Source organism: Ranitomeya variabilis, chromosome 8 (genome assembly GCF_051348905.1).
Source record: "Ranitomeya variabilis isolate aRanVar5 chromosome 8, aRanVar5.hap1, whole genome shotgun sequence".
NCBI classification, from domain to species: Eukaryota; Metazoa; Chordata; class Amphibia; order Anura; family Dendrobatidae; genus Ranitomeya; species Ranitomeya variabilis.
The window spans coordinates 70585291-70611337 of NC_135239.1; the positions used below are offsets into that span (position 1 = coordinate 70585291).

The 26047-nt window shown below is 42.7% G+C and overlaps 1 protein-coding gene across 1 annotated transcript in view; it reads left to right on the forward strand.

The window, feature by feature from the left end:
- Positions 1-26047, forward strand: part of LOC143788076 (putative ferric-chelate reductase 1) — a 70003-nt gene that overhangs the window by 41160 nt on the left and 2796 nt on the right. Inside the window, exons 6-15 of the mRNA XM_077277444.1 lie at positions 5378-5695; positions 5834-5935; positions 10049-10211; positions 14064-14180; positions 19423-19535; positions 22375-22461; positions 24081-24178; positions 24250-24308; positions 24423-24557; positions 24697-24734. Of these exons, the coding sequence (XP_077133559.1) occupies positions 5378-5695; positions 5834-5935; positions 10049-10211; positions 14064-14180; positions 19423-19535; positions 22375-22461; positions 24081-24178; positions 24250-24308; positions 24423-24557; positions 24697-24734 (1230 nt within the window). The remainder of the gene's footprint in view (positions 1-5377; positions 5696-5833; positions 5936-10048; positions 10212-14063; positions 14181-19422; positions 19536-22374; positions 22462-24080; positions 24179-24249; positions 24309-24422; positions 24558-24696; positions 24735-26047) is intronic.

Sequence of the window (26047 nt, forward strand, 5' to 3'; positions counted from 1 at the left end):
GCACAAATGTCTGTGATAGGGGCTTGTGCTTTTGGCCTGAGGAGGGAGTGAAAGGTGTCAAAAAGTTTCTTGGGGTTGTTGGATAGTGAGGAGATCAGGGTGGTGAAGTAGGTCTGTTTGGCGAGGTGAAGGGCAGAGTTATAGGTTTTTAACATAAATTTGAAGTGTATGAAGTCTTCTGGTGTGCGAGTTTTCCTCCATAAGCGTTCAGCACTCCTAGAGCATCGCTGGAGAAATCGGGTTTGCGATGTGAGCCAGGGCTGTTTTACTCCGTGTTTGGAGGTTCTGATGGTGAGGGGAGCTACATGGTCCAGGGTGCTTCTAAGAGTGTCATTATAGTGATGTACCACCAGATCACAACAGGAAAAAGAGGAGATTGGGGACAGTGATGATCGTAAGGAGTCTGAAAGTGTATGAGGGTTAATGGCTTGTAGATTTCTGACTGAAAGGTAGGTAGGAGGGTGCTGGGGTGAGCGAGGATTTGTGAGCATGAAGGAGAGAATGTTGTGGCCAGAGAGGGGAAGCGGTGAGTTATTTAGGTAGGAGATTGAACACAGCCGGACAAAGACCAGGTCAAGGGTGTTACCGTCCTTGTGTGTCTCAGAGGTTGAGAGCTGTGAGAGGCCGAGCGAAGTTGTTAGTGATAGAAGCTGGGATGCAGATGTGGAAGTGGGGCTGTTTATGAAGATGTTGATGTCTCCCAGGATAAGGGTTAGGAGTTCTGAGGACATGAAGTGCGGCAGCCAGGCAGAGAAATGGTCTAGGAAGTGGGTGGGTGAGCCTGGGGGCCGGTATATGACCGCTACTCTGAGGGAGAGGGGACGGAAGAGCCTGATAGTGTGGACCTCAAAAGAAGGGAATGAGAGTGATGGAGCTGGGGGGATGACCTGGAAGGTGCATTGTGGGGAGAAAAGTATGTGGAGCGCCCCCAGACGCAGGGCAATGGGGTACTCAGTACCGGGTCCCTCTGTCACGGTTCTGGGGATGTCACTGTGGCCCGACCCGGTCCGTGGCCCTGCTAAGGGGCGTCCAATTAAAGGTGTAGGTGGCGGTGGTTTAGGTCGCGGTAAATAACGAGGACACAAGGTTGCAGTCTCTTTACCTTTTACTGTAGACTTCGGCATCCACAATCCAGAGCACTGCTAACAGGGCTTGCTGAGACCGGCCGATCCGAAGGCACATCCAGAGTTCCCTTTGCAGGTGGAAATCAGTAGCATTCCTACTTGCGCCTGTGTGTTGTAGTACCTCCCTGCTGAGCACCACGGGATAGTCCTCACAACTCTTGTGTCTGTTTCTGATGTTCTCTCTCTCCGTCCCCCAGTTTGGATAGGACGCACCCGTATGACGGGGTAGGCCTGGAGTTATTTTATAGTGACCCTAGAGACCCCCCTCTCCCACAATTTGTCTCCGTTGTCTGCTTAGGTGAAAAAGTGAGACAGCCAACCTAAAGTCAACTGCCCTGCCGTGATTGAAGTAAAGCGTAGAGCCAGTACTCCCTCGGTGTTCCGGCCACCGGCTACGCGCCTCAGAAGGATGTTGCCACAATCTTAGGGCACGACTCCTCCCGGTATTATCTCCTTTGTTGCTGTGATCTCGTTTCTCACTTCTCCAAAATATACTTCACTTCTTGTCCTTTCTTAAGATGCCGCCGCAATGAAGTGCAGGCGCGGCTCCGTAACGATCTGTCTCTTGCTAGGCCTCTGTCAGGATCCCACCCCTGACAGGGACCCCCCTGAATCTTTCCCCGCAACACCCTCTCTCACTGGATGTTGCCTGGGCAAAACCCAGTCAGCTTTCTCTCTAACTTTCTATCCAACCCCCAGTTTTACCAGAGTGTGAGGAGTGGCCTAGTAAATAGAACGTTTTGCTCCCCCTGGTGGCCGGAGTATGAAGTGTAATGTGTGACTGTGATACCTGGTCAGGTGAACTCCTTTAGTGCCATCAGACGTACCATCACTCCCCTTAGCGGCAGAATGACAATACTGCACGACCAGGACTCTGGGGCGCTGCATATGCCGACTCCACCACCAGGTCTGTTTGTTGGTCTCGGGGAATGGGAGAATTGTAGGCCACCATGGGAAATGGCAGCAGGGGAGACAGTGTCAGAATCCTGGATCCAGGTTTCAGTGAGGGCCAATAGATTTAGAGAGTTGTTCAGAAAGTAGTTGTGCAGGAAAGGAAGCTTGTTACATACATACCGTGGATTCCAAAGGGCACAATTAAAAGAAGGAGATGAGGGAGTGCAAGTAATATTAATAAGGTTAGAATGGTTTTGATGTGAGGTAGGGCAGCAGTTGAGGTTGTGGGAAGGTGGACCAGGGTTGGGGGAGATGTCTCCCAAAATCAGTAGGAGTAGGACGATAAAAAGCAAGAAGTTTTTAGAATTGTAAGAAGTTTTTTGTGCAGTGTGTTTGGGCAAGACGGGCTGAGGGTTTTCAGGAAGGTGAGAAGTGCATGGGAGCTGTACATGGGAGAGGGAAGGAGAGAGGAGTTGATGTACATGAGTCGTGATGGAGGGGGGATGGGGCGGTGAATGTGGATGGCAATTGAACATAGAAGGATAGGAATATAGCACATGGATAGAAGGGAGAGCAGAGTGCGGGTTACCTAACTCCTGCCCTGACTAACTGCCATGGAATAACAGCCCTTTAACTTGATGCTTGTCTAATGCGATGCTTTGCTGAATGCGTGCGACCCCACACTTAATAATGGTGTACAGTACGCTTCAATTTTAGATCTAAATTGTTATCTGCTGTTTGATTTATCAGTATTAATTGCTTGTCTCAAAAAACGCATAAGTGCAAAGTAACATCTGTTCTTCTTGACACTCTGACCTACTTTGCTTTGGACAATCCTTAAGGTTCAAATTTTTTTGCTGACATTTTTATAATATTTAATCAGCAAGCAGTAAAAAGTAAACATTTACTAACAGACTTCAGCTTCTGCAAGCCTAATGATTCACCATCCAAAAAATCGCTTACAATACAATATCCTAGTAATGTTACAACTTGAAGCTATTAAGGATTTCCTGTATAAATTAAAGATTCTGAACTATTAGGCTATGTTTCCACAGTTAATGATGAGTTTTTTGCGCCTTGTGTTTTTAAATAAAATGCAAGTAACCTACCATATTTTGGGGATTATAAGACATACTTTTTTCTTCCAAATTTGGGGGGAAATAGAGGAGCATCTTATAATCCAAATGTAGCTTATCGGGGGAGCTGCAGTGGAGTGGGGTCTCAGGAGGCTGCAGGAACGGGGTGATGCTGCGTGCCCCAGGCTGGGAGGAAGAGGTGTTTGGTAGTGCGAGGCTGCGGCAGACACTAGGCTTTCAGAAAATGTCAGGAGTCTCATACTTCTGATCCTCACAAAATTATGTAAAAGCCCAGGTCCCGCCGCAGCCTCACACTATGGAGAACCCCTCTTCCCAGCCCAGGGCCCGCAGCATCGCCTCACTCTAGTGTTGCCAGCTTTCTGCAGCAGCGACTCTGCCTTTTGGGACCCCGCTCCACCGTAGCTGCCCCCAGCACCGTAAGCTATTGTAAAAATGGACTATAAGATGCACTTCCATTTTATTTAAAAAAAAAAAAAAAATCATATTTTCCTCCCCAAAATGTGGGGCTTGCCTTATGGTCCTGTGAGTGATGTAAACCTAATAATAAGGGGATACAGGTTATAAACTGCTGAAAAAGTCCTACCTCTATGCCTCATATCAGATGCCTTGTTGTTGAGAAATCCGATTTTATGTGATTATACAAATGAGTTTTTCCAGGCTCTGGGGTGGACACTACATGGAATATAACTGTCTCCTGACTTCATTATCCCATGCACTGCCTCCTACAACGTCACTCTGTTCCTGCGACGTTGGGTGCTTGGCCGTAAATCTCGCGCCTGCGCACTCCGTCTCTTGGTGTTCCTCTTCAGTGTCCTGCCCTTCTATGGGCATTGGCTTCACGTTCCTTCTGCGCAGGCGCCTACAAGTTACTGGCACTGTGTAGTGCAAAGTTTCTGCTCGCTGGAGAACACTGGGAGCAGTAGATACCAGTGACTCGCCGGTGCCTGCTCAGAAGGAACATCAAGCCAAAGCCCATAGAAGGGCGGAAAACTGAAAAGGAACACAGGGAGATGGAATGTGCAGGCACCAGAATTCTGGCCGTGCACCCGACGTCACAGGGTGAAGCTGTGGAAGATGAAACATAAGAAAGTGAAGAAACAGACTCCTCTTCAGGGCAGCATCCTCATCATAGCCTGAAAGTACTCATTTACATAATCGGATAAAAGTGGATTTCTTAACAACATATCAGCTGATATGATATTAGACACACAGGTTTTTTCCAGTTTGTTTCCTCCCCTTCTTCCAAGAGCCATAACTTTTTTATTTTTCCAGCCATATAGCAGCATGAGGGTTTGTTTTTTGCGGGACAAGTTGTACTTTTGAATGGCATAATGCCACATACTGTACTGGAAAATGAGAAAAAAAAGTGCTGTGAAATTGCAAAAAAAAGTGTAATTCCACAATGTTTTTTATTATTATTTAAGTGGTGAAAAAAAATACTGAAATTTGTTAAAAAAAATGTATTATTATTTTTTGTCACCATATTTACAGGTTAATAGCGTTTTTTCAGGTGACCGGTTGCCTATAAGATTCTGTAATTTATACAGAATTGTGTATAGCTCCAAGCTGGAACATTAGGATGATATTGTTCTGATGACTGTAAGTTGATCACAAAGTAGATCTCTGCTGGTAATCCCACTGATCAGCTGTAGTATGTGGTGCTATAAGTGTATCAAGCACCAAAGCAGTGGAGTTTTAGTATTACAAGGAGTTCTTTTATATCACAGGATTTATGTAAATCCAGAACTAGTCCTCCTATGCAACCAGCGCTCTTGGTTAATGTCCTCAACTCTAACAGATAAAAAGCCAAAATAGAACAATCCTCTATCAACCCTAAATTCTGTAGGGCCTCATTCAGACATCCGTGTTGCACAAACAAGTATGCATTTTCTTTCACGTATAGAACAGGTACCCATTATAATCTATGATGGTATTCACGTCTTGTGTTTTTTCATGGACCATTTGTGCTTGCAAAACTCAGAGACATGTCTGGTATTTCTCCAAAATCATGGATGAAAAGAGCAAACACAAGTCTATGGGTCCGTGAAAAACACATACAGCGCACAGATGGCATCAGTGTACAGTCTGTGTGCCATCCTATTTAACATTGCGTTAAAAATAGGTGAAGCTTTGTAATTTTATCCATCCATGAAAATAGTTTTTGTTACTATAGTTCTTTGCCTATTTAATTCTCGGATATAGGCTTAATATTGAGATATCATCCTGAGTTTAATCAAGTCAACGTTATTTTCCTTTCCATAGGTTTTTCCTAACTCCAGCATGACCATCAGTCCAATAGTGTCTTCTACTGCAGCCTCAAACAGCCCACCAAGGTCAATTACCAGTAGTTTGGAAACCACTACTCCTGTTTCCTCCAAACCTCCTCCTACTTATATTTCCAGTGAGACTTGTGGAACACAGAAGATTTGCCTTAGCAATCCTTCTGAATGTGACCCCTCCAAAACTACTAACTGTTTATTCATGTCTTCAGCTATGACGGACAATGGTGCATATAATTTTGAGATAAGTGGTCCTTCTGGAGGATATGTGTCAATTGGCTTTTCAGATGACCAGTTCATGGTAAGAAAACTAAAACTTCCTACATTCAAACATATGTGATATATAGAATCATAAAATGGTAGAGTTGGAAGGGACCTCCTGGGTCATCTGGTCCAAACCCCTGCTTGTTAGTGTAAACCTTGGTCTTCTGTGTTCCAGGGAGCGGATGACATTTATATATGTGTAATAAATTCAATTGGACAAGTAGAAATCCAGCATGCCTATTCAGAAGGACGAAAGCCACCTCTCATTCTGCCTTTGGTAAGTTCTTACTGTTAAGAAAGATGTAAGGTGTTCCAAAGGCTGGCATATTTCATTTTGGACATCTAATATATAAAGCTGAATGTGTGTGTGTGTGTATGTATGTATGTATGTATGTATGTCCGGGATTGGCATCTGAACCGTAGCAGCTACAGCCACAAAATTTTGCACAGTCACACGTCTGGACCCCGAGAGCGTCATAGGCTATGTTGTGAGGTGAAATTTTAACCCCGCGCTTTCCAATTCACCAAACAATTTTGCCCCTATCTACATAATGGGGAAAAAGTGAAAGGAAAAGTGTTGGAGGCGTCGCAGCTACAGGCACAAAATTTTGCACAGTCACACGTCTGGACCCTGAGAGCGTCAAAGCTATATTGTGAGGTGAAATTTTAACCCCGCGCTTTCCAAGTCACCAAACAATTTTGCCCCTATCTACATAATGGGGAAAAAATGAAAGGAAAAGTGTTGGAGGCAAATTAACAGCTGCCAGATGTGAACAAGGGGGACTTAAAGAATGACAGCGATGGCACCAAAGAGTATATACTGTACAGTTGCTAAGGTGGGGCCCCAACATGGGATAATCACACCACCACGGGGATATGAACACACACACAAAATGCGCCACACACTACCACGTGCTCGAACACATATACCACCCTCAGTGCACATTTCACCACACATACACCAACCTCGCCACATAAAAGTAGAAACACAAAAGTCGCCGCTCAAAACTCGCCACGCGCAAAACTCTCCACATGCAAAACTCGCCACACGTGCAAAACTCGCCACACGCAAAACTTGCACACGCAGAAAAATTGCCACACGCAGAAAAATTGCCACATGCACAAAAGTTGCAACACATGCAAAAGTTGCCTCACACAAAACTTGCACATACTCAAAAGGCACCACACATAAAACTCGCCACGCGCAAAACTCGCCATGCGCAAAACTTGCTGCACACAACTTGCTACACTAACCTGTCACATGCAACTCGACACACAAAAAGTTGCTACACGCATGTCGCCACACAAAACTCATCTCACAAAAGTCCCTACATGCATGTCGCCACACGCAACTCAACACACACAACTTGACACACGAAACTCGCCCTAAAACACACACAAGTCTGGTATCCTTCAAAAATAAAAATCTGATTAATAAGCAGACAAACTACAAGAGCAACAAATGTACCATATAGGAATCCGGCAGCTGTCAGTCACATGACCAGTCTATTATGTGTATGTGTGAGCTAATATATACTGCCAGGGGGTGGGCTTACTGTTGGCTGGGGATTTATCAGGCTGCCATTTTAGCTTACAAATACTGAGGTAAAAATACTGACCAAATAACGTGTGAACGAGGGCTAATACAGGAGGAGATGGCATACAGCTATATACTATATACAGGAGATGACACACAGGTATATACTATTTACAGGGGAGATGACACACAGGTATATACTATATACAGGAGGAGATGACACACAGATATATACTATATACAGGAGAGATGACACACAGGTATATACTATATAGAGGAGGAGATGACATACAGGTACATACTACATACAGGAGGAGATGACATACAGGTATATACTATATACAGGAGGAGATGACACACAGGTATATACTATATACAGGAGCAGATTACCTACAGGTATATAGTATATACAGGAGGAGATGACACAGGTATATGCTATGTATAGGAGGAGATGACATACAGGTATATACTATATACAGCAGATGACACACAGATATATACTATATATAGGTGAGATGACACACAGGTATATACTATATACAGGAGATTACATACAGGTATATCTAATATATAAAGCTGAATGTGTGTATGTATGTATGTGTGTATGTCCGGGATTGGCATCTGTACCGTCGCAGCTACAGCCACAAAATTTTGCACAGTCACACGTCTGGACCCCGAGAGCGTCATAGGCTATGTTGTGAGGTGAAATTTTAACCCCGCGCGTTCCAATTCACCAAACAATTTTGCTCCTATCTACATAATGGGGAAAAAGTGAAGGGAAAAGTGTTGGAGGAAAATTGACAGCTGCCAGATGTGAACAATGAGGACTTAAAGAATGAGAGCGATGGCGACAAAGAGTATATACCGTACAGTTGCTAAGGTGGGGCCCCGACATGGGATACTCACCACACACGGGGATATGAACACAAACACAAAATGCGCCACACACTACCACGTGCTTGAACACATATACCACCCTCAGCACACATTTCACCACACACACACACCAACCTCGCCACATAAAAGTCGAAACACAAAAGTCACCACTCAAAACTCGCTACATGCAAAACTCGCCATATGCAAAACTAGGCTCACGCAAAACTCGCCACACGTGCAAAACTCACCTCATGGAAAACTCACCTCATGCAAAACTTGCACACACAGAAAAATTGCCACATGTACAAAAGTTGCACCACATGCAAAAGTTGCCTCACACAAAACTTGCACATACTCAAAATGCACCACACATAAAACTCGCCACGCGCAAAACTCGCCATGCACAAATCTTGCTGCACACAACTTGCTACACTAACCTGTCACATGCAACTCAACACACAAAATGTTGCTACACGCATGTCGCCACACAAAACTCATCTCACAAAAGTCGCTACATGCATGTCGCCACACGCAACTCAACACACACAACTTGACACATAAAACTCGCCCTAAAACACACACAAGTCTGGTATTGTCCTTCAAAAATAAAAATCTGATTAATAAGCAAACTACAAGAGCAACAAATGTACCATATAGGAAATACGGCAGCTGTCAGTCACATGACCTGTCTATTATGTGTATGTGTGAGCTAATATATACTGCCAGGGGGGAGGGCTTCCTGTTGGCTGGGGATTTATCAGGCTGCCAATAGCAACCAATCACAGCTCAGCTTCTATTTTGCTACAGTTAATTAACCTGAGCTCTGATTGGTTAATATAGGCAACAAAGACATTCTCAGTATAACAAAGCTAATATATGTTGTGAAATGCTTCTATTTGCTTAGTTTTTGCCTTTTAATAATTACATTTCTATCTATTTGTTTTGTGGTTTTTGTGTGCAGAATAAATTTTTGTTAACACATTCTATTTTGCTAACAGCAGTCATTAACCCGGGCGAAGCCGGGTAGTACAGCTAGTGCTATTATAAAGTACTACATACACGTAATAGGCGCCACTTGACTATAAACACCTTTCTTGTAGTGTGTTGGACCAGCACTGAACCTCATGATTTCATCATGGCGGAAATATTGGTCAATGCAGACAAGATAGTGTTTTATAGTTGCCACATATTAGATGGAGATTTTCCTGGATGTTATTCCTTGTTTTCACCCTTCCCAGCATGCGCTCCACACTGCTGCACAAGAAAAGCCTGCAAGGTTGGCATTTTTTGATTAGTCCTGGTTAGCTTGGTGACGATGACAAAGCAATGCTCAAAGCTACTCAGATTATTTGATTTTCTCATTCTAATTTGGATACAGACTGAACGGATCCAAACAAAACTTGCTCACTTGATTTTATGCTGCGCTCCAGGGTCTCAAGTCTACTTTTCATACAGAGGAAACTCCAATCGTCAAAGAGTAAACTTCTGTAATAAAGTGGCCATTCAGTGGATGTATGATGTAATGTCAGTGTCGCCCATATGACTGCCTATCATTATCTCACTCGATCTCATCTTCTCCATATGGCACATTTGTCTTCTTATCCATATTATTTCTAAGTAGTATATATACAGTTGGATCCTCAGTAAGGTTGATTAAGACTAGAATAGGTCCTGCAGCTCAGCTCTATCTATGAGCGAGCGGCTGCCAGACATCTGATGGCAGTGAGAACAGATGTGCAGTCCGAAAAATGACATGCCTGATCCTTATCTTTGTTGACAATCTTTTGTTTGGGGCACCTATATGCATTATATTGTCTGCTGAACCTGTCGATATCTGCGGCTTTGGCCAACATTAGTCTAAGTATGGTGGCTTTTAACCAAAATAATTGTCTGCATCTGTGGTCCCCAATGTTTTATCTCAGATTTCTTTGCATATTGCATACATCCTACTAAGGTTTTCTTTATCCTATTTGACAGAGTAATGTAGATGTCAGGATTTCCTCATACACCAACGGTGTGATACAATGTTCTTTCACTTCAAAAAATCAAATTTCAACACAACTTCCCATCTACCAATCCAGATCCAGCAATGGTTCCGATTTGTACTACATCTTTATGGCTTATGGATCCTCTGTTAATGGTGAGTAAAGTCTAGGTGACAGTATATACTAGTTTCTTATGTACAGTACAACAGGTTTATCTGTATAGAAGGGGAATTCATAATTCAAGGAGCTACAATGGTAAGTTAAAAAATAGAAGCTTATTTTGTTATCGGGTATACAAGGAGTAATGTGAAGACAGATGGCCGTCATGTGATATTCAAGTCCTTGTTAATACTTTGTTATTGGAAATGTGCCAGTCTTTGCATTTGTTGCCCATCAACTACAGAATCCAATATAAACGTATCATTCTTGCCCACAAAACTCTCCACAGTTCTGCACCACGCTATATCTCACCCCTCATCTCTGCCTACCAGCCTACCTACCTCTCTGTTCCGCTAATGGCCTAAAACTAACATCTTCTATAATCCAAACGTCTCACTCTCATCTCCAGGTCTTCTCTCGTGCTGCACCAGTTTTCTGAAATACACTAAAGCAGACAATCTGGTTTATTGGATAGCCGTGGGCAAGGTACTCATCTCTTACGCCCCAGCACTTTACATGAATGTGGGGGTCCTGACTGGGTGTGTGGACTTATGCTGTGGAGGCGATACACCCTTGCATGCCCTATGTAACCAATGGCTTGGGTTGGCCTGAACCAGGTGTTTGACAGTTCAATGAGAGAGACCACCAATCAAAAATAAACTTTTTACTCAACGATAACTGGGGAGGGATTTCATACAGGAGATAGCGGACATATATCTCGATGAACATTTCCTTTTACAATACAGAGCATTTGCCACAAGCGGTATCAATTCTTTCTTCTTTTCTGTCTTATCCTTAATCTTCAACATTCCTTTACACTTCATGACACTTCAATACTACAGTCCAGTTTGTAAAAGTCCTATTCTATGTCTTTTTCCCTTTTAAGGGAGCTACTTTTCCAGTATGGCCAGTACATAACTTCTCTGTCTCTGAGGTTCTTCAACTTCTGCCAGGGGCACTCTTTGTCTTAGATACTCTATCCCGCTTAGGCCCATAACCTTTGTGAGTTAGAACTCTGGGCCATAATGCTAGGCATCCTGTCCCCAGACCCAGCTCTGTACGATCACTGTTCTTTCGATTACTTCACTCTTTCTCTTCACTAGGATCTTGCCATCCTCTGTCTCCTCTCTCATTAGGGACACCCACGTCATGTGGCACTGCTCACACTAGACTTTAGGTCGGCTTTCTACGCTTACTGGGCCCTTTCCGATGGTGTGACAGGAACTATCTCTTGTCTCTTCAACTTGACTCCTCCCACTCTGGGTTAATCCCAACCATTAACTCTTAGGGTATGTGCACACGATGCACATTTAGTGCAGAATTGGTGCAGATCTGCAGCAGATTTTTCTGCAGCAGAAACGCTGCAGAACTGCACTGTGATTTACAGTACAATGTAAATCAATGTGAAAAAAAAAAAAGCTGTGCACATGGTGCAGAAAAATCTGCGCAGAAACGCTGCAGATTTCAAAGAAGTGCATGTCACTTCTTTTGTGCAGTTCTGCAGCGTTTCTGCACCCCTCGATTATAGAAATAAAATCTGCACAAAAAACGCACTAAAAATGTACTAAAAACGCATAAAAAACGCAGCTGCGGATTCTGCCAGGAGATGCAGATTTTGTGCAGAAAATTCTGCACCTCTTTTCTTACGTGTGCACATAGCCTAACTGCCCCTGTTAACTACCTGTTGCTGGACATAATACAACACCAGCACCATAACGCATTTCACAGTTCACATTGCACATCAAAATACTTTTGCAACAATACACATTTTCTTCAAGGGGGAATGTGGGAAATATATCCATCTCCTTACAAATTCTCTGCTGTCGTTTCTTCCTCTTCCCCTTTCCGTCGACTTCTTTAGGCAGTAACTGTCACTTGATCCTTCAGTGAGCTGAAAACCTGTAGACAGATTTAAGCAATAAATTCGGAGAAGTTTCTTATGTGGGGAAAGAAGCAATTTTCTATAAGATATATTACAAAGTTTCTTATCTTTATATACCTTAATTGGTAAGCTCTGCCCACAAAATGGTGTTCAGTGACAGCAGACTGAAACTTTTTCTTCTTAAAATGCATTTCTGAAGGATCCCCACAGCCTCTCCTCCCATGAGCACCTGCGCTGACTGCACAGGCTGCCCAGTGTTGTGAAATAAAGCCACAGGCTCTGACTGCAGTAATGACAAGCAGATGCCCAGGTAGAGGAAAGGCCCCGTCTCACTTAGCGATTTACCAACGATCACGACCAGCGATATGACCTGGCCGTGATCGTTGGTAAGTCGCTGTGTGGTCGCTGGGGAGCTGTCACACAGACCGCTCTCCCCAGCGACCAACGATCAGGGGAACGAGTTCGGCATCGTTGAAACTGTCTTCAACGATGCCGAAGTCCCCCTGCAGCACCCGGGTAACCAGGGTAAACATCGGGTTACTAAGTGCAGGGCCGCGCTTAGTAACCCGATGTTTACCCTGGTTACCAAAAAAAACAAACAGTACATACTCGCCTTTCGGTGTCCAGGTCCCTTGCCGTCTGCTTCCTGCTCTGACTGACTGAGCCGCCGTACAGTGAGAGCAGAGCGCAGCGGTGACGTCACTGCTGTGCTCTCACTTCTCACTGTACGGCCGGGAGTCAGTGAGAGCAGGAAGCAGACGGCAAGGGACCTGACGGACATCAGAAGGCGAGTATGTATTGTTTGTTTTTTTTTACATTTACGCTGGTAACCAGGGTAAACATCGGGTTACTAAGCGCGGCCCTGCGCTTAGTAACCCGATGTTTACCCTGGTTACCAGTGAAGACATCGCTGGATCGGTGTCACACACACCGATTCAGCAATGTCAGCGGGGCCTCAACGACCAAAAAAAGGTCCAGGCCATTCCGACACGACCAGCGATCTCGCAGCAGGGGCCTGATCGCTGGTACGTGTCACACATAGCGAGATCGCTATGGAGGTCGCTGTTGCGTCACAAAACTTGTGACTCAGCAGCGATCTCGCTAGCGATCTCGCTATGTGAGACGGGGCCTGAAGTCAGGAGATTGGAAACTGGAGAAGCCTTAAAAGCTGTGCCCCCACTGAGCGTCTTAATGGCCTGTATTGGACTACACAGCAGGGCTTTGTGTGCTCTGCACTTGCTGTCTATGGTATGCAAAGCCATTGGAAGTGGGAGGCCAACTGTGGGTTTCCGCAGAGTGGCCCACCAGGAATCTACACAATTCCCTGCACTGTGGGTGGCCAGAAGCAATGCTCTGGTTTAGAAACCAATGTAGGGGATACAAGTCTACACCAGAGATAGAGATGCATCGTCTTCATTCTCAGAATCATTAGTGGATGCAAAGGTTGGATCAGAGAGTGATGACAAAGTTTAGCAATATGGCATCACTTTATAAGATGGGAGTAGCCTATTATGTATCCTTGATCATAATGTTTTTGCCTGTAGCTTTAAGAACTTAATAGCTATATAGAATTTTGATAGCTACATAAGTATTTAGATGAGGGTGTGCCTGGAACTTAATATTTTTCCCTATACAGAGTGCCATCTCTTTGAATGCCATGTGAAAGCACCCTAAAAGTTGGGTCACCCGTTCTTTGACCTCTTCAACTCTTGCATCTGAACCCCCCCCCCCCCAGTAGTACAGGATTCAGGCTTATGCACCAACAGGGCCATAGACTAGAATAATGCTCTGCCTTGCATCATTTTTAGGAGTGTATTCCTACTTAGTCTATGCATATGCCCGAATCCTGTCTTGTGGGGGATTTGGATGCAAGCCCTGATGGGGCCAACATAATGGTGCCCGAATGCAATGTGAAAGCACCCTTAGCCTTCAGTAAAACTTGTGTTACCTGTTCTCTATTCTCCAGGACAGATCAGATTTCATGGACCAGGTGTATTCCTGAGTGACACCAAAGTTGACCTCTCAGCAACTTCCAATGTGACTCACAGAGAACAAAGAGCACACATAATAGTAAAAACACATGGTAAGTATGAAAACTGCTTCCATCATTCTGAAAAAAACATGTTAAACTACTGTATTTGTAGAAGCTACAGCTGCACCCGGTCTGTAATATCTGACCGCACTGTTACATCAGAAGGGCTCACTGCTGATCCCAGTGATTGGCTCCAGAAGTCAAGTGTATAGACTGGATGTCATTGCTGCAACTAGATAAACAAAAATTGAAGAGCTAGACCGTGTCTGGTAAAAGTTGTTCTTCTTCCAATAACGTTTTGTTAGGAGGGTGTGCTGATCGCAGGTGTTTCCACCACTGATATCCCCAGTCCCAAAAAGGGAGACATGAGCATTAAATGATGTCCACTGAAATCAATGGTCCATCAGTGTAATGCACAGAACATGCTAGATCACCACAGAGAAATATGGCTCTTCACCTCCAAGAAGAAGCATTCTCTATTAACCTAGCTCTAAGGCTTTGTTTCCACAATGAGTATATGGTAAGTTTTTTTTGCACTGTGCATTTTTGAAAAAATTCAAGTAACTTATTTTATAAAAGTGGTGCAGAAATTCTGCAAAATCAAAAGCTCACCAAAAACTCAGGAAAGTAGCCTGACGGGGAACCTGTCACGTTATTTTTTTCAACCTAACTGTCCCCAGTGTGTTATTAGTGATGCAATGGGCATCACTAACACGTTCTTTTCAATCAAAGCGGAACTGTAATCATTTCCAAAAATCACTTTGTATCAATATATAGTACCTTCACGTTCAGTCATAGGGATGGCGCTTCATTTTCTTTCAGTCATGGGCTCGTCATTTTGTCAACGCCTATGCTCTTTGATGTTCCAGGGTGGGCCAACGTCACAAGAATCTGCTCTAAAATCCCACGCACGCGCAGCAAAGAGGGGCTCCCTGCGCACTGAATCTGGGTGTATGTACCCAGCTTTATTATATTCATATAAGAAAAGAAAGATATAGAAAAACCACAATAGAAATGTATAGTACAAAATGTTATTGAAAATAACAAAAAAATAATTAAAAAATGACAAAAACAGTCAGCCAATAATTGGCATCAACAAAACAGCCAAGGTAAAGTATGAGAAATACTAAATATATATATTCTGGTTGTTACAAGATAATCCAATGAAAGAGGTCACCATAATCAATCAATAATAAATGTATATGTATAATGAAAAATAGAATGACACTGCAATGATCAAAAAATAAATTCAACATCTAAATTCAAGAATGTGATTAAACATATAGAGTAATTCGCTCAATAAATAAGCTAGAAAGGTCAAGGCATAAAATAGATGAGAATTAAACACGGGAATATATAAATAGTCAGCAAAAATAATGTTCACCAGAGCACAGATTGTGATGCCAGCGATCTGATACATGCTACTGTGCCACCGGCGCCATCTTTGTGGAGGTAATTTTTTTTCCCTCTAGCAAAATGGCGCCGGTACCAAATTACCGTATGCTACTGTGCAGGCATGGCCGGTGCCATTTTGAGAAAGAATGTTTTTTGTTTGTTTCAAAAGAAATTTATATGACCAAATAAAATAAAAATATGGATATTATAGATCCAATCATGCTACAGCACTGGCGGCACCTGCATTAGGAATGTAATTTTTTTTTCCAAAACAATAAGATATACAGTATGTAAAACAGGGGGCAGGTCACTGAGGGATCACTGAGGGGTTAGTGACCTGTTATAAGCCATACAGATGAATATGTAAGCAGAGCACCACATAAAGACCCCACAGACTGCCCTGAAGCATGAGAATCTCATTACCTGAAAACTACAAATAAAGATTAAACAACCACAAGACAGATTTCATCAACCAAGGTATCATTTTAATCTGTATAACGTCGTCAACCTGACCCTGTCTGTATGTTAGTCAACACAATCCTGCTCACAGGTTCCCTTTAAAGTCATGACACAGATGAAATCTAACAGTAATTAGGATGCAATACTGCCACATAGTGAAAAATATCAGCTTGTTTAACTGATGGCCTATAAAAAAAGGTGTCTCATTACCAAGGTGCCACACAAGAAACAACTACTGATGGGTAAAACCAGTGAGCTGTTTCAAGACCTTCGCAACCTTATTGTTACAAAATATACTGATGACATTGGTTATAGAAGAATATCTAAACTACTGAATGTTCCAGTGAGCATTGTTGGTGCCATAATCCGAAAAAGAAAAGAATAGCATTTCACCATCAACCGGCCATGACGAGGTGCTCCCCAAAAGATTTCAAACAGAGGGGTGAAAGGAATTATCAGAAGAGTTGTCCAAGAGCCAATAACCACCGGTGGAGAGCTACTGAAAGAAAATAATAAGTAAACATCCATGGCCTGTATGCATGTTTGCCACACAAGACTCCACTGCTTGCCAAAAAGCATGTTCAAGCGTACTAAAAATTTGTACAATAACATTTAGATAAGCCTGTGAAATCCTGGGAGAATATATTCTGGTCAGATGAGAACAAAATCAAACTCTTTGGATGTCATATTACACACTATGTTTGGAGGCCAAAAGGCACCGCTTATCAGCCCAAAAACACCATACCAACAGTGAAGTTTGGATGTGGGAACATCCTGGTGTGAGGCTGTTTTTCAGCATATGGTACTGACAGACTTCATGTGTTTGAAGGAAGGCTTAATGGACAAATGTACTGAGGCATTCTTGATAAAAATCTGCTGCCATCTACCAGGATGAACATTTCAGCAAGGCAATGATCCCATACACACAGCTAAGGAATCTCAATTGAATTCAGAGAAAGAAAATAAAGCTGCTAGAATGGCCCAGCCAATCACCTGACTTGAATCCAATAGAAAATTTATGAAAGGAACTAAAGCTCAGAGTTCATAGAAGGAGCACACGGGACCCTCAGGATTGAAGAGTGTTTGTGTGGAAGACTGGGCCAAAATTGCACCTGAGCAATGCATGCGACTGGTTTCTCCATACAGGAGGTGTCTTGAAGCCATCATCACCAACAAAGGCTTTTGTACTAAGTATTAATTAAATTTCAGTAAGTGTTCAATACTTTTCCCATGTGTCATTTCTCATTGTTATAAATAATAAAACTTAATTTATCGACAACTATGGTTTGATTACTTTGCCTGTGTGAATTGTATGGGTTGCTACCAATATCTGAGAATTTCATGTCAATAGCACCTTTAAAAATATATTTACTTAGAAAATTGGTGACGTGTTAAATACTTACTTCATCCACGGTCTTTCTCCAGCTACAGTACAACACATACTGCTGAGGTAACCCAGCTGCCTGCTATTAGTCTTGTAAGACCTGGACTGGAGCACGGGAACAACATTTCTCACCCGGGCTCTTTTGGTCGCACCCAAATCCTGGACCCCAAATCCAGTCAAAATAAAAATCATCGCAGTAACCTATTGTTACTGGTGCACTTTCTCCCAGGACTTGCATCACCGAGGTCATCCACCTTGGTGACACATGACTGCCATCCAGGACCTTACCTCCTTCTTTCTTACAAAATATATTTATGTTTGAGTGTGTATATAAATTTTTTTAAAGGGAACCTGTCACCACGTTTTTGGAAGATGGGATAAAAATAGCGTTAAATAGGGGCAGAGGTGGGCGTTACATTAGTGTGTGTGTTATGCGTTTATTACCCACCTAAGTTGCCGAAATAACTTTGCAAAGTCTCCGTTTTCGCCTGTCAATCAGGCTGGTCAGGTCACATGGGCGTGGTGTCTTCACCCAGATTTGGCGTAGTTTTCCGTTGGTGGCGTAGTGGTGTGCGCATGCCCAAGGTCCCGAATCCTCTGCCAGGGGATTTAAAATAGCGCGGTGTTCGTTATTGCATTGGTGATCGGTGGGCGCGGCCATCTTCCTTTGGCCGCGCGTGCGCAGAAGCGGCGCTCTGCTGGCCGCGGCTTCAGGAAAATGGCCGCGGGATGCCGCGCGTGCGCAGATGGATATCGCGGCGGCCATTTTCCTGAAGCCGCGGCCAGCAGAGCGCCGCTTCTGCGCACGCGCGGCCAAAGGAAGATGGCCGCGCCCACCGATCACCAATGCAATAACGAACACCGCGCTATTTTAAATCCCCTGGAAGAGGATTCCGGACTTTGGGCATGCGCACACCACTACGCCACCAACGGAAAACTACGCCAAATCTGGGGGAAGACAACGCCCATGCGACCTGACCAGCCTGATTGACAGGCGAAAACGGAGACTTTGCAAAGTTATTTCGGCAACTTAGGTGGGTAATAAACGCATAACACACACACTAATGTAACGCCCACCTCTGCCACTATTTAACGCTATTTTTATCCCATCTTCCAAAAACGTGGTGACAGGTTCCCTTTAATTTAGTTTTTTCTAAAGATCTTTATTTTCAATTGGGGAACTGTTGACATTACCTGCGGGTGTAACTCTGCTCTCTGTACAACAGGTACTCTGACAATGTGCACTGACAGTGAACTCTGTTGCCAGCTCGTTACTGCTGATATGAGCCAGCGAGAGAGCACATGGTCACAGTGCACATCGCACAGTGACCGAGCAGGGGATAGCCCAGCCTATGAAACGAAGGGCACTGATGCTTTGCTTCGGGGAGGGTGAACAGCCTGCAGCAGTTTCAGTATCCCAGCATGAAAAAAGGAAGTAGCGCAAGAAGAAGAAAAAAGAAAAGCAGTTATACAGACTAGTTAGGGAAGGATAGAGAATAGCTAGGGATTTAGGATGAAAATTACTTTTGTATTTCGGATTACCCCTTTAAAGGCGAGTGCTGCACTTAAGAGGCCACTTTTTTTCCCCTGCTATAGTACAGAGGGTAAGGGGATAATGATATGTGGGCTGGGGGCTCTGTGTGCCAGGACTCCTTTTTAATCCTGGTCTGGCCATGGTCATCCCCCTTTAAAAAAAAAGATGTCCACTCTCCATCAACTGTATCACATGCATCAGCCGTTGCAGGGGAAATATAGCATTACTAGTTGTTAGTTTGAATACAGAGTGGCTCTCTCAATGTGCCACATGGACATTGTAGTAGCATTTCCACTCTTTGAGACCTCGTCTATATGTTTTAAAGTGTTAAGTCTAGAATTCAAAGTTATCCCCTATCCATATGATGACTTACTGATCACTGGCGGTCGGCCAAGTACAGCACTCGGCTCTTCCTGCAGACCCACAGATGCTTCAATTCATAAGTGAACTTTGGTGTCAGAATTATATATAAGAAAGAACAAGACTTAATTATGTGATATTTATTCCTTTCACTTCTGCAGGGGCCCTTATGCTTATTGCTTGGATGACTACAGGAAGTTTAGGGGCGATTATTGCTCGATATTTTAAAACTGCTGCAAAGACTCCTATTTTGGGAAAAGCCCTTTGGTTCCAGGTAATCAGAAGCCACAAGAAGAATATACTATTTGATTTTTGTAAAGCTCTTCTGTACTACATAATTGTATACAGTAGCTGACGTAAGATAATTATTTATTTTTTAAAGCTCATTTAATTCCAGGATGCTGTACATGTGAAAAAGTGGTTACACACACATATATAAGAGACTGTCAGACCGGTACAGAGAGTGAAAGGGCCCTCTCTCACAAGAAACAATATCCCAGGGAAGGGTTTCAGCAGTTGTGGTAGTAGTGAGCTGGCAGTGACAAGGGCGTAACGATCTCAAACGCAGAGGTTGCGGACACAATCGGGTCCGTGCGGAAAGGGAGCTCGCAGACACCAATTTCACCTGGATGAGTGTCCTCGGATGCATATAGACATAAAATGTATAGTGGCACAGAGAACCGCCGGCTCCCTGCGCTTCCATACATGCCACCAGCCAATCAGAGGCCCGCAGCGGAAGTTGGCTGTTGGTTGATCTACCAGCTCAGAAGAGGCCGCCACCTGGCGTGGGAGCTTGGGAAGTTGTGTAAAATCATTTTGTTTCTTTTTAAAACGTGAAGAAGAATGGAAGGGGCCCAGGATGGGGGATATTATACCAGCATGGGGGACAATTCCCAGAATGTGGGACATTATACCAGGATGAAGGACATTACACCAGCATGGGGGATATTACACCACACCGGCATGGGGAACATTACACCAAAATGGAGGACATTAGACCAGGAAGGTACCCAGGGGGGAAATGTTATAAAATGGGAGAGATTATAACAGAAAGAAGCCAGGATAGGGGGACAATATCAGATTGGGGGCAAACACACGTCTTTATGGCTGTAGGCATTTTTGCATAGATGAGTTTTTAGGTTCTGCTTGACCGTTTCAAATGTGGGAAACAATCGTAAGTGTTGAGGCATTGCTATCCAGAGGATAGTGATGCCTGGGAAAAGTCTTGAAGGCGATTGGGTGAGGAATGTAGGAGAGCAGAGGTCACAAGGAGGTCTTGTGAGAACTGATTACTTGTGGAAAGGTACAGCCTTTTAAGTCATTTTTAGTAGTTTAACTGAGTTGTCCGACCTTAGGGTTCCAGTCTGCAGTCACTCTATGTGAATGAAGACTTGTTAATCTTCACCCCACATTCTTCTGTGGCTGGCGAATGACTTCCTTGGTGTATGGTGTTACCTAAGCCAAACAGCTTGGCAATTTTGGAACAAGCACAAAAGAGGGAGTAGAGTTCAGGAAGAACTGGGAATAAGATGACCGCTGGGTTGAGAAGCAATAGTGGAGGAGGAAAGGGGATCACTCTGACTTGTTTAAAGGTGTTGTCCCACGAACAAAGTTCATTTTAACCAATAGATCTTTGAATAAAATTAAATTGCCCAATTGGATGTCTTTTAAAAAAATGTCCCTGTGCTGAGATAATCTTATAAATGTTTATTGTTTGAAGGTGTGCGTCTCATTGCAGTGATGCTTTTTCTCCCTTTTCTCTGATATAGTCTTCATTACTGCCATCGCACCCTCAGACACCCTTTCATATAATATAGTACATGTAGTGCGCCCAATTCCTCTTTTTTTGCTCTCAATCTTATAAATGTGTCCCTGCTGTGTACTGTGTAATGGCTGTGTCTTACCGTGCAGGAATATGGTCTGATCATACCACATCTCCTGGGAAAGGGAGGACCCAAAAGAGTATACAGACAAAACCGCACAGGATCACAACTGATTGTTTCTGTGAGGTAAAACTTTTCCTTTCCTGTTTATAAGATCATGTCTTACCTCACAGAATCAGCTGCGATCTCGTGCTGTAATTTATGTATAGTCTTTTGCTTCCTCTCCTGCCCATTAGATGTGGTATGATCAGACCATGTTCTTGCATGGTCAGACACAGCCATTACACAGTACACAGCAGGGGCACATTTATAAGATTATCTCAGCAAAGGAACATTTTTTTTAGTACATCCAATTGTGGAAATTATCATTATTCAAAGATCTATTCATTAAAATGTACTTTGTTCTTGGGACAACCCCTATAACTATTCAGTGATCATCAAAACTAATGCATCACAAGCCTGGTTACCAAGCCAATTAGCTTGGTTTATGATAGGCAGTTACAGGCAGAGGAGGTAAATCTGTACTGCACGTGATACAGGGAGCCCTGATACTGCTAGTCTGGGAATAGCAAAGAAAGTGTAGCAGTCCAATTCTTTACTACATACAGTGGAAATACCAAATATAATAAGAATATAAAAATTCTAAATAAAGAAAAAGAATGACTGCTACAAATAATGAATGGCAGACCATTCGGAGGACTGAAAAAACAACAGAGAACCCTACATATAGAGATCAAAAAATATATAAAAATGTAATACTGAGAGAGAAATATTTATGTATATCAATAGACTTAAAATAAACAAAACAGAAGCATAATGAAGTATAAAATGCCTTTATTGAATTTTATTTGGCTAAAAAATGGCACTAAAGAAGTGTGCCTGTACTTGGAGATCAATAAAGAGTATATGCTATTTCTCTCTCATTATTACATTTTTATATAGTTTATACAGTATATTTTTTATGTTTTTTGATCTCTATATGTAGGGTTCTCTGTTGTTTTTTTTGTCTGGGAATAGGCATTCCAGTGACTGTGAGAGCTTAATGACCGACGACCTGCATCATTTATTTTCATTTATTTTAGACAGAGATTGTGAACAATAATTTTGAGTCTTCAGTACTTGCTTGCTGTTATTGATATCAAAGAATGACTGACTCCTGCTTAAATTACTGACAATGTCCCTTACTGACACTGTTTCTAATTGTACCATATTCCAAATGTGAAATTGCAGATTCACCTGGTTTTGATGGTTTTGACTGTGGCTGCAACAATAGTGTCATTTGTATTATCATTTGTGGAGGCTAAAGGATGGGCATACGTAAGTAGCAACAATATTTTGACTTTCCCCACAGCAAAAATTCACCATATGTATGTTATCTGTTAAAGACACAGCCTAGTTTAGGCTTCTTGTCAAATTTTTCTATTCCCTGCTGCTTCACGTGTCCTTTGATGATCTCTAATTCTTAATAACTGTCAACACACAAAAAGTGACCACTCAGCCAATCACTGACTGCACAAGTGACTAGCTTCAGGAAGTGATTGGCTGCAGCCTGCAGGTGGTCACAAGTCCCTGTGTTGGGATGTGATTGCTGCTGCTCAGAGTAGATACAATCAGGGGCAGGGTAGCTTTGGAATGAGATTGGAGAGGTAAGTATGACTTTTTAATGCAATTCTGAAATGCCAAGTGACTGCAGTGCAATAAAGGGCTGTATGCCTATTAGGTATTTACTAGTATACAGAAGCACTTATGGACATTACTCAAAAGGTATTAAAATGCTCTGTAGTGCTCTGCTGTTACTTAGCGAATTCTGTAAAACAGGTTCCCTGATAGATGAACTGTCAATTAAAGGGGTTGTCTAGACTACCAGTCTGCAGTCACTCTATGTGACTTCAGACTTGTGAATCCTCTCATTGCACGCTTTGGGGATTTTCTGATGCCAGGGGAAGAGGGGAGTACTAGTGTACTGTAATACACCAACCAGACTAACAATTTATATGAAAGTGAAGTGTTTCTAATCAGTGCAGGAGTAGGAAAAATCAGACGCTGTGGTCTTCTGGCTCCTCTGTCGCTGTAAACCCATGACACAACCTGTGCCTGTCCCTAACCTCCCTCTAACGCCCTATGCGGGTCCTTCCCCCACCCCGACGCTGTCATGTGGCTAGTCCCTGGCTGTCACCTTTACGTTCCCTGGCTAGTGCACTGGCCGGTTAGGATGCTAGCCTTGCCACTGCAGGTAATATAACACAGGGATAGAGACAAACAAGGGACTGACAGAAAGAATACATTTTAGCTCAGAATCTGCTGCTAAGCTCCACAGCAGCAGAGTAAACGGCACCAGGTAAAGTCAAAGAAGAGCGCCACACTCCTAGCTGGTCTGCAGAGAAGTAACTCTATAACTGACGATCAGCTGATGGGTCATGTGACTATATTTAAAGGGAGGTGAGAGTGGTTACCAACTTATATCAGCTGACCAGCCTAAAATAAGCTGTGAGCAAGAGACTGACATTAACTCTAGCTGGACCAAAGGAAAAAAAAAACTACATTTAAATTGCAGGGGAGTCAGAGCTGCCAATAATCCCTTAATGATTTGTGACAGCGTCGGGCAAGTTCACAATGCTATTAACCTGCAGACTAACTCCATATCTGCAGGTTAATAGCATTTTTTCAAGTAACAGGTTCCCTTTAAGGTTTGTACTATAATACATGAATCAGTGCAAGATTAGTATTCCAAAGTACGTCCAAATATATCAAACTAGTTTATGTAGATGGAGTCAATAATGAGTACAAAATAAAGAATAGAGCACAAATTTACAGCAAAAAGAACAACTACATCTACAACATACAAACACACAGCAGTATTGAGTAAATAGATTTTTAATGTCTAGAACTGTGGTTGGCCTCTAGTTTTTAATAATTTTCTTTCTTGCATGTCTCAGGGTGTCAGCACACATGCTATACTTGGGTGCATTGTGATGATCTTGGCCTTTTTCCAACCCCTAATTGCCTTTTTTCGACCGTCGCCAGAGAGCAGTCAGTAAGTTATCATCACTGGGAGTCCCTTTTTTTTTCTGAATGAATACTTAACAATCTTTCTTCTTTCATTAGGAGATACATTTTTAATTGGTTTCATGGCATCAATGCCTTGGTGATGAAGGTCTTGGCAGGTGTGTGTGACATCTTTTCGTAAAGCAAAGAATTAAAAATGACCATTGAAATTTGGCTTAGAAAAGGCTGTGAATCTGCAGGGCAACTTTATTAATATCACTCATCTCTTACAGTGGCAAACCTTTTCCTGGGCCTTCAGTTCATAGATCATAAACTCGGATGGATGGTAAAGGTCATGGGTGGCTTTGGTGGTTGGGAGGGTTTGATGATAATTTGCTTGGAGATCAATGCTGCCATGGCAAGAAAAGGTAATAAAATATCGTAGCTTAATAAGTGTCTATTAATTTCTACTGTAACAATTAACATTTTTTTACTGCATATCCACAGGTCACATAGAGTTCCACTAATGATAATGTTGAAATATTTTTCTCTTTTCTTTATCTGTAGAAATGAAGAAATTAGCAGACCTGGAAAAAAACGTCTCGGTAATAATTATGAATTCTTTTAGTTATATTGCAATTTGATAACAGATCTGCTTTAGTAGAAATGGTTATAATATGGGGACAGGTCCGATCTCCCATTAGTTGAACTACACAAGCAATTAGAAAAAATACAGCAAAATGTAGAAGTTTTCCTTGACAGCTCCTATGGCTAATATTATTACGCCATTTGGGCTAACACAAGAAGAGTTTTGTCCCCTACTTGGAGGCAGTACTGATATATACTTGAAAAAAACCTAAACAAACAAGGATTCCTAAAATATAACTTTTAATGAACATAAGTTAAAAAGATCTATTTTCATTAGAGCAATATAATTAAGGAAAACAAGGTATGTACCTGTTAGACCCTAGAGGGTCGCTATACTTCGCCCTGCCTGGCAGTGGAGGTTGGCATCCTAATTTTCTACGGTAGGCGCCCCCACTCCTCGACGGCTCACCCTCAAAGTCCCTAGAAATCCCTGAGATACAGGAATCCTGGTTGAGCCTCAAAAAATCCCTATAGGAAAATCTGCCTGGCAGTGGAGGTAGGCACCCTAATTTTAAGCGGTAGGAGCCCCCACTCAACGATGGCTGACCCTAGGGTGCCTCAAAATTCCCTACAATGGAGACAGAAAATATAGAAAATGTCCCAATACAACCTGGCACCCGTAGAGATGAAAAACACACAAGAAAAAAAATGAACAAATATATAAGACAAAAAAATCAAAAAGACAAAATGTCTCAGGAATGTCAGATGTTGCTTAATCAGTAGTTGTCATCACAATAAACTGATGACACACTAGGCATACATAATATGCCCCAAAGAAATTATTATATACAGGTAGACAGGATGCAATAAATCAGATATTGTCCAAACGTTAATAACCATACAAGGTTTCCCAGACACAGAAAATTACTTGATAAATAATACCACAGTATTAAAGTGCATAGTGCAATATGAGTCGTCTCCTCAAACAAAAATAATCCAACACTTTAAATATCTGTACTCATAGTATAGAGACACAGCCGTCTCTTCAAGCATAGACACAATGTAGCACCACTAATATCGATACTCATCTGTTTACTGCGGTATTTCATCCTATTGCCCAGGAGACACAAATGTAGGGATTTAAACGAAGAATAGGGCACTAATCAGCAATCTCCCCAAACAATGCCCGACGCCTTTCCCCCCCATGGGAATTACTGGGGTTCATCAGGGGTTCAGCAGCCACACATATGATAAGAAAGCCCAAATAAATTTCTGAAACTCCTTATCTTAAAACATACATACTGCCTCAGACTCCATTTCACAGAAGAGG